Source organism: Malaclemys terrapin, chromosome 1 (assembly GCF_027887155.1).
Source record: "Malaclemys terrapin pileata isolate rMalTer1 chromosome 1, rMalTer1.hap1, whole genome shotgun sequence".
Lineage (NCBI taxonomy): Eukaryota > Metazoa > Chordata > Testudines > Emydidae > Malaclemys > Malaclemys terrapin.
Window position 1 is genome coordinate 107350975 of NC_071505.1, and position 10392 is coordinate 107361366.

At 37.7% G+C, this 10392-nt stretch overlaps 1 protein-coding gene across 1 annotated transcript; it reads left to right on the forward strand.

The window, feature by feature from the left end:
- The first annotated feature begins 869 nt into the window (after window positions 1–869).
- LOC128830468 (zinc finger BED domain-containing protein 5-like) lies at window positions 870–3285 on the forward strand. The gene is given in 5 exon segments (XM_054016298.1): window positions 870–994; window positions 1030–1420; window positions 1422–1850; window positions 1852–2144; window positions 2628–3285. Coding segments are annotated over 5 exon segments (1896 nt in total).
- The last annotated feature ends 7107 nt before the right edge of the window (window positions 3286–10392 follow it).

Below are 10392 nucleotides of genomic sequence, written 5' to 3' on the forward strand. Positions count from 1 at the left end.
GAATTCATTAGAGCCAAGATTTTCAGGACCGGATATTGACCAAAGGAGCCTGTTCAAGCTACTCAGTACTTTGCACTTTTGAAAAATCAGGCGACTTATGTCTATTTCTAGGAATAGATTTAGTAGCTTAATTTTGAATTTTGAAAATGTTGGCCAATGTCTACTTGTCTGCTCATTTGGGCTCTGACTGGAATCAATGGAACTATCATTGATTTCAAAGGGCTCTAAGCCAGGCCCATAATTTTTGTTTGCATTTAGATACATACTGAACTGACCAGTGGATCATAAATACCTAGAACAGTGTTTCCCAAACTGTGTTCCATGGAACACTGGTGTTCCGCATGATGTGAATAGGTGTTCCGTGAAAGAATCATAATTTTAAAAAAGGGTCTTTAATTTTAAATTTGGCATATTTGAAGCGTAGTTTACAACTCTTTTTGACTGACTATAATTTAACATAAAACTCTTTTTCCGGTTATTGATAGATCTCGTATTGAATATCATGGCGTAAAGAGAACGGGGCACGCAAGCATGTTGACATCTACCCCTTTTGGACACGTTTCAGTTAGTGACGTCATACCCCTTCCGCTTGAGGCTGCGTGAACTGCAGCGGTATGCACACACCATTCTCTTTATGCTATGCTGAATATAACATATTCACTCAACACGTTCAAACCTGTGGGTCTTTACCGTGTGTGCGATAAGCACAACTAAACTAGCTTCCCTCGAAACAATATAAATATTTGTGACAAACAAAATTTGACAAAAATCAGTATTTCTAAATATTGTTACTAAACCTAATCACCGTGGATTTGTGGCTAAAAGAAGGAACTTTGAAATGAAAAGCAAGTTCTTCTGGTACTCTAACTATGGCCGAAATAAGCGAGCAAAATATTGAGACACTTCAAAGTGAGGATGAACAATCGCAATCTTTTGTTGCCGAAAAATCTGTCAGTACTAGTGAGTTATCCAAAGTGAAAGAATTTCCACCGAAGTATATAAAAAAAAACAAGAAGCAGGTGTTAAAAGACCGAAACGAAAGTATGATGAAAGTTATTTGTCTTTCAGTTTTACGTGTGTTGGAAATAAAGATGTTCCTGATGCACAGTGCATTGTGTGCAACAAAATACTAGCAAACAGTTCATTGGCTCCTGCTAAACTTTGTAGGCATTTGGAAACCAAGCATGCTGAATACCAAGACAAAGATATCAGTTTTTTCAAGAGGAAGTGTGACTCACTTGGAACTTGTAAACTTTCGATGATTAAAATTGCTAAAACAGACAACAAAAATGCAACAGAGGCATCTTATCGAGTAAGTTACTGTATAGCGCTTGCCGGAGAAGCTCACGCTATTGGAGAAATGCTTATCAAACCTTGCACAAAAAATATTGTAATGTGAATGTTGAGCAAGCAGTCTGGTAAAAAAAATTGATGCTGTACAGTTGTCAAATAATACTGTTGCACGCCGTATTAAAGATCTTGCCGATGACATAAAAAAAGAGCTAGTTTGCCGACTGAAAATTTGCCATGAGTTTTCATTGAAGCTAGATGAGTCCACTGATGTTTCAGGACTTGCTGTGCTACTAGTATTTGTCCGATATAGATTTAATAATATTATTGAAGAGGACCTTCTCTTACGTGAATCTCTGCAAAGCAACACAACTGGAGAAGAAATATTCAACCACAATTTTATCAGAAAGCATGAAATTAGTTGGGGAAAATGTATTGATGTATGTACTGACGGTGCTCGGGCAATGATTGGGAAGATGAAGGGAGCTGTAATGCAAATCATAAGTGTGGCACCTGAAAGCCCTAAGAGCCGTTGTGTTCTACACAGACAAGCACTTGCACTTAAAAAAAATACCAGCATATCTGAAAATTGTGCTCGATGAAGCAGTACAAATTATCAATTTTGTCAAATCTCGACCACTTCAATCCAGGTTATTTAAAATTTTGTGTGAGGAAATGGGTAGTCAGCACAAAGCGCTTCTTTTACATATGGAAGTGAGGTGGCTATCCAGAGGAAAAGTGCTTGTGAGGCTTTTTGAGCTTCATAGTGAACTACTGGTATTCTTTACTTCAGATAATTCAGGACAAAAATTTAATGACTGCCTGACAAATTCCTCATGGCTAATGAGACTTGCATATTGTTGTGGAAAAAACTACCATGCGTTGTGTTTGGATCAGAATCGCCTGAGGTCCCTTTATTTACAAGCATGCAAGGGGGGTTACCAGCGAACTGGCAGTCCCCCCCGAATACAGATTTTTCAACAGCTTTTATAGCAAAAAAACACAATTAATAATACACACTTCCTTGTTAACATTATTGCCATAATTGGAATAAATTTTCCATAAAAGGGAAAACAGCACAGCCAGCTTTCCTGTTTTTTGCAGTTTGCCCTTTTCGGTTACAAGCTTCCCCTAACACTAGCAGTGGGCAGTTATGAATCATAAGCCTGGTGATTATAGATAGTTCTGCTTTTGTACTTTTCCTTCACCCTGCCTTCAAAAACCCCCGCTCTCAAACAAAACCCTTCTTCCAATTAACTTGACTAATGATCAGGTCTGAACCAAAGTTCAGGCCTGAGTCAATCAAAGTTTAGGCCTGAGCAAATTTTTCCACTACAGTACCTTGCAGATATTTTTGTAAAATTAAATGACATTAATCTGTCGCTGCAAGGAAAGAATGTGACCATTTTTACTATAATGGATAAAATTTTGTCATTAAAAAAGAAACTGGAATTCTGGGCATCTTCTGTAGAACAGAATAACTTCGACTGCTTCCCTACAGTACATGAATTTCTGACTGAAATAAATTCTACAGTCCATGAAGAAGTTTCCAGCACAATTTTACAGCACTTACGTGACTTGCAGACCTCTTTATTAGAATATTTTCCTACAACTACTGATGATAATGCTTGGGTTCGAAATCCATTTGTAATTACAGCCAAATCAGTCGGCTTTACTGCACACGCTTATGAAAGCCTAACTGACTTAATTTCGGTCTCTGATTTGAAACAAAAGTTTAAGGATCTTCCACTGAATAATTTTTGGAGCAGCCTAATAGAAGAGTACCCTAATGTGAGTAAACGTACAGTTCGAGTGCTCCTTCCTTTTGCTACAACTTATTTGTGTGAGACAGGATTTTCGTATTATACTGCAACAAAAACCAAATATAGGAATAGACTTGATGCTGCGCCTGACGTGAGGATTCAACTTTCCAGGATTATTCCTAATATTAAGCGAATTTGTGATAGAAAAATGCAGAAACACCAATCCCATTAAATCAAAATTTGTATTTCTGTTTATAAAAATAGATTTTCTTAGTAAAAAATAATTTGTTTGGTGTTTGTGTATATACAAAAAACAGTTTGTTTTAAGTAGAACGATGTTTTTAATTTTGACTCTTGCACTTGATTTTTGTACTACTTCATACGCACTTTCCAGTTAGAAATTGTTAGTTCAAGTTATTTTAAATTTGTATTTTTGCTTTGTTTTATAAAATACAACATATTTGAGCATAAATAACACAATTTTTTATTTGAAAACCAAACGACTACAAAATAATATTTTAAGTGTTCCGTAATAGGCTAAAAAGTGTTCCATGGCCAAAAAAGTTTGGGAAACGCTGACCTAGAAGGATATTCCAACATTTTGGTTATCACTTTAAATCCTTCTCTTTCCTCTTCCTGCCTTCGCATTTAAATCACACCCTGGACTGAAGAAGAGGTGAACAGATTGCATCCTTGCAATGTGTTACCTTTTATTTTCACACTAATCTGATTTTGTTCCCTGACTCCAGTGATAGGACTTCCTTATAATGTTCACTGACTTCTCTCTGGGACACTGAATACTGTTAGGATTTTCCATAGCTCTTCCATACAGAGTAATCCTATGTTTTATTAACTTCAGGAAAACCTAAGGAAAAGGATCTCCTTTTGGTTACATCATCATTTTTTCCTGATCTTGTTAACATACTAACCAGCTCTATATTTATGGTAAGTATTCCCTAAATTAAGAATTACTTTTAAATGAAAGCAATGCTAATGTACAAAAAGAAAAACAATTTTATGTGGAATTTTGTAGATAATGAGTTACAGTACCTGCTGATGCACAAAGGAGATTAAATATATCTTTCCTAGAAGCCAGCATGACATTTCAGAGTTAAACCATTAAACATACCTTCCATGCTGATGCACAAGGGTAACTGAATTACAAGAAAGCTAGTATAGGTTATTAATATTTTAAATGAAGAGAGTAGTTCAAGTTGTTAGTTTTGTCAGTAGAGGTTATATAGTCAATATAAGTACTGCAGATTCCAAGGCTATCAAGCTGGTTGGGAAACCAGAAATTTCATGCCAGAAAATTATGGGTTTCCTCAGAACAATTAGAAATGAAATGAAAAAAATATTTTTGGTCGGAAAATAAACAATCATTTTAATTTAATTTCAGCTTAAAATGTCATTTCAATTTGGTTTTCAGAACCCAAAATATTTTATCTTGTTCTGATTTTCCCATTTGGAAATGAAAAATGTAATGGGAAAACTCAAACCACACTTTCTGATGGGAAAAGTTGTTGACCAAAAATTTCAACTGGCTTTACTTAGAAACATATCAACACACATCTTATTTGATGCATGAATATATTTTGATTCAATATAACCGGATAGTGAATGGTTTGTGAGAACATTAGGGTAGATACAGTAAAAGGGCCCAGTTCTGTCAAACTTACCCATGTGAATAGTTCTATTGACTTCAGTGGGGACAACTCACATGCACAAAATTAACAACGTCTAGAATTCTTAGCAGAATTGGGGCCTGAGACACATTGGTTAAGTCATTTTAATTAACCAGTTTCCCATACCATATGTCTTATGTATTCAGTGAACTTTCACTTGCTTAGCTGAAGAACAGACCAGACTATATTATACATGTATGTTTTATTAATCAAAATTAAAATTAAAAATAAGAAATTACAGAGGGTAAAATAAAGGGGGTAAAATAAAAGTGTTTACAAGGTGTTTACAACCCAGTTCAAGAGAGCACATGGGACATGCTGGTGCCTAGTGAACAGAGCATTGGACTGGGACTCAGGAGACCTGGGTTCTATTCCCTATTCTGCCACTGGCCTTCTGCGTGACCTTGGGTAAGTCACTTTAGTACCCTGTGTCTCAGTTTCCCCATCTGTAAAATGGGGATAATGATTCTTACCAGCTTTATAAAGCTCTTTGAGATCTGCTGACAAAAAGTGTGTTATAAGAGCTAGGTATTCAGAAAGTACTTAACTCATGCTTAAGATCACTCCTGAATAGGGATGGACTTAAGCACATGCTTAACTGCTTTCCTGAATCAGGGCCTATAGGAATCAATTTATCATGAAAAAAATTACCATATGGTAATAAATCAAAACACAATAAATAAGTCTTATCACATAGCGGTAATCTTATTCTAATTCTGTATTACTCTAGGAAGATGTTTTTTGTTTCAACACAGACCTATGAATCCATAGGTCCTTATCAATCTGCCATTCAAGCTCCATAACAATCAAAAGTTATGGGAAATTAAAGTAGCCTGATTTTCAAAATTTTATGGACATGAGGCCCCTTTAAAGTGTCTCAGATTGAGCAACCAAGAAACGGAGGCACCTAAAATCATTAGTTACTATAGAATATTTGTGCTGTGCTGTTTTACATTTCTTCGTTTTTCACATTTCTTTTCTTTCTTGCAATCTACACAGTAAGCTAAAAAGAAAAAATTAATTTCTAAATATATGTACGTAACTTTCCAAAAAGGTACAGATAGTTACTGAATAGTATAAAAGATCATCAAGAAACTGGTTATTAAATTTAAATGTTGTGTGGTTTTGCATTTTTTACTATAGCTCTTTTAAAGATATTACTCAGTGATAGAGCAGGTACAGAGACAGCTCATAAATATTGAAGAATTAATTTGCCACAAGTACCAATTCTTTGAACTTCTGCCTTTTTCCTCTCCATGGGCACCTATGTCAACAGTTCCCAGCTACTTCAGTCTCTTACTTAGGGTACAGAAAAGGAATTTGTTTGGTCTTTGAAATACCCTGTTTTCCTTAAATCCCATTTTTTCAAATCACACATAAAATTCTTTTCCCTGTTCCCTCTCTTCTCTTCTTGTCCTCCATCCTTTTCTCTCTATTATCATTTGCATCCCCTACTTTCCTCAGATTTCTTCTGCAGACATGCTAACTATTCTATCAAATAACTTTAGGAAAACTACATTTTTTCAGATAAGTTAGTTTCATATTTACCTTGTGTAAAGATTAAACTGGAAAATCTGTATTTTCTAGACCCATAGCATTTCTATATACTATTCTACTCTAGATATATTGACCTTTTACAGGGGGCAACAGATGTCTAAGATCTGGACTGTCCAGGAGAACACACGTTTTGAGGAAAAATCTGGGGCTCAGAGTGTGTTGGGATCAACATGCAAGTGATAACTAAGGTGGATGGAAGACAGAGTGTTGATGGCAAGCTCCAATATATGCAGATACTTAGGATGTGGCCTGTGGGTTGTTTCTGAGGGGACCAGTTTGGGTGTACAGCACCAAAGCATTGTGAGGCACCCAAAGCTGCAGGGCAGGTGGTGACACAGCCCCTCACTAGTCTGGATTTCCTCCAGGATTGTGATACTACCCCAATAGCTTAAACACACCGTTTCTCAGATCTCCACCTGAAGGTGTGAGCCTTCTGGTTTAGCTTTTCAAAAGGCCAAATGGAAGGTGTAACACATGACATGTACAGACACGGTGCACAGTATTCTAGCACACTATTGATCTTTCTTTAAAAGCATGAAAAAATACACAGATGGATACAAAAATAATAAACCCCACATTCATTTCCCTGCTTCAGCTTCATTGCCACTCTAGAACATTTGTTGGGCTGTGGTCAGAGCTATCTGAGCCCATCCAGAGCACGACATGGGTTCTGAAACCTGGAGTCGTTTCTCCCCACTATGCCTTCTCTCACCTCAGCCGGTTCATCCCCTTCCCCTCTCCTGCCCAAAATTTCTTGTGTGGCTCCTTGAATCTTCCCTCCTGCTTTGTCACCTCTGTCTCTTTGTCCTGCTTGGGGAATTTCAACTCTCCAAACGCCAGCCCCCTACAGATAAGCTGAAGGAAATGGCTTCTCCCAGCTATACCCAACCTATGTATTGACTGGTCCAAGTATACTCTTTAAAGTTAAGTACTCTCCATTGCCCCTAGTCTGGTGGGTACGGCACACCGTTGCCAGCAATGGTGGATACACATGGACGTAGAGGCAGTCCATGATACAGAAATTTCATAACTTCACATCATCAACTAGAATTGATCAATTGTATGGACAGATTTCCCAAATTGTCACAATATGGAAAGAGCAAAATAAATTACTAGTTCATTTGAAATTGAATCTTTGAATGAGTTATGTGATTTTATAATATCTAGTCATTTGTTATTTTGTCCTACGTGTATAATTTTGCCAGTTTGGGGCTGGAGCCTACACCATTTAAATCAATGGAAGCTTTACTAGTTGCTAAAATGGGTGTAGGATCAGGTAATTCATTAGGAGGTCATGTTGGGTGTGTGGTGTAAATTGCCCCTCAGCAGCAGGACCACCAGGGTAGCACTTTCGTAAGAGGGCTGGGGAAACTTAGGTCATGCCAGTTGTTCTTACCCCCCTTGTTGCTCTTTTCCTTCTCTGTGCTCCCTTGTCCTCACCCATTCTCAAACCATTCAGAGCCAAGGGAGAGGCATCAAACCATGCAAAAAAGAAATGGGGATAGAATGTAAGGACCTTTGTTTCCAAAGAAACAGAACTTCACTATATGGGTGAAATCCTGGCCCCATTGAAATCAATGGGAATTTTGCCATTGACTTTAATAGGGCTATGATTTCATGCTAAGGCTTTCATTTTCTGTAGAATAACCATTAGAGGCAGTGGTATATATACATACTAAACAATCCATTTCCAGCCCAGAATGTGGCAAAAACGAGAATATTTTTCAGTCGCCTGATTTCAGAATTCAACTGCTAAATAACATTTCCCATCGCTTGAACAGTTGCAGCAGTTATGCAATTAATAAGCACTGAAGCTGCACCATCAAGCCTAGTACACTTTTTCAAATCATATGTGAATGTAAAATCAAGGTAATCCAGGGTGAGATAATCACAAGAATTGCCATAGTATCAGTATTTAACCTACCACACCCCTTATGTTCCAGTCACACCAAATATATGGTAGGAAATTTGTCAATGAGAGATCTGATCTTAAGGAAAGTTAATTACTGAGAGTCATAATGATAGATAACTACTTTAAGAAATTATTACAAAGATAAAATCTATTTCTCTAGCTAAAATAATAAACTATCCTACATCAATGACTAGCAGCTCTGGAGAAATATCTTTTAAATTATACAATGTGCATGAGAGAGATTTTTAATATGCACTAGTCTTCCTGCTTAGAAAACTGGATTAATTATGTCATCTATGTAACATGCAATTGTACCCAAGAAATGCATTCTTAATAATTCAGATCTATACAGGTGATTCTTTACTCTCTACAGAAAGTTTGCAACATTTTCCATTCTGGACAGACTATTCACTGTACATCACTTCTCTTTTTACATCGATAATTGAAAATGGAGTCAAACTATTATATATGAAGAAAGTTAATGATTATAGAGTGGTCCTGATAGTGCAATGGCCATTTAATTAGTGTACATGAGGAGGAAAACATTTAAATGCACTTAATTCATTTCTCTGACTAAAGTGAAATATGGAGGTAGTTATTTAAAGCAGCTGATATTTCCCAGTGTCCAAGACTTATGAATAGCTAGGTGATGCAATTCCATTTGAGCTTGCAAGCAGGACAAATAAGGGTTTCAATATATTTTCAGGGAGCCAGTACCATTTATGAATTATTTAGTAGAAATTCCAATAGATTCTATTAACATCTTTCAGATGGACTCTATTGCCCTAGTAGCATGAGTAGACTAAGGCCACTTTACTTCTGAATGAGAGCATCCATACAGGGGTATAATGTGTTGATATATTTTTGTCAAGCATGATCAAATTTATAAATAAAACATCATTGAAAATTTTATAGAAACTAAGATATTGGGCCACATTTTCTCCTACAGTATTGCCCCTAGGAACCACTCCAGCTGTGCAAAAAGCCTTTAAACCCAACAAATCCAGACAAACGGGGATTTTTTTGGCAGGGTAACCTCTGTGTGGCATGGACCCGGCATAGCCAGCTCCTTTTCTGTCAGAAAAATTTTGATTTTTCCAGTTATCCAATAGGAAATTGATAATTAAATATTTAGTTTTGGATGTATTAAACTGAAATTGGAATGTTTTGTTTTGTTAAACTGACCCAAAATGTGTTTTGAATCATTGCTTCATGGCGATGTACTTTGAGCCCCATTCTCGCCTATGGGCTTTGTTCCCTGACTGGACTACTTCTCCATGTGCGCTTCCCTCTGAACAAGCTGTATGGTCCACCATGGGAGATGTAGTTTAGCCAGAGTGAGAGAATGGGGACATCTGACTCCTGAACTACAACTCCCATGAGGCAATGCACCAAAATAGTGTGACAGACCCAGACCAGTGGGGTACAGGAGTCTAGAAGAGGGCAAATATACTGGTCACTGGATGAGTAGTTTTCTGTTCCCTGAGTGACCAGAGCAGGGGCTGCACTAGAGTAATCAGGAACCTGCTAGAACCAGTTAAGGCAGGCAGGCTAATTAGGACACCTGGAGCCAATTAAGAAGAAACTGCTAGAATCAATTAAGGCAGGCTAATCAGGGCACCTGGGTTTTAAAAAGGAGCTCACTTCAGTTTGTGGGGGGAGTGTGAGGAGCTGGGAGCAAGAGGCGCAAGGAGCTGAGAGGGTGTGCTGCTGGAGGACTGAGGAGCACAAGCATTATCAGACACCAGGAGGAAGGTCCTGTGTTTGGAGGAGGCCATGGGGAAGTAGCTCAGGGAGTTGTAGCTGTCATGCAGCTGTTACAGGAGGCACTATAGACAGCTGCAGTCCACAGGGCCCTGGGCTGGAACCTGGAGTAGAGGGTGGGCCTGGGTTCCCCCCAAGCCTCCCAATTGACTTGGACTGTGGGGTCTCCCAGAGGGGAAGGTCTCTGGGCTGTTCCCCAACCTACAGGGTGAATCTCTGAGGCAAGAAAATCTGCTAATAAGCGCAGGACCCACCAAGATAGAGGAGGAACTTTGTCACAATAGGAAATTAAGTTTAATGTGAAACTGACTTGAAATAAATTGTTTTGGGTCAGTTCAACAAAACATTTTGATTTCAGGAATGTCAACATATTTTGTTGTCAATCAAAAATGCTGAAATATTTTGATGTTTCCAAATCAAA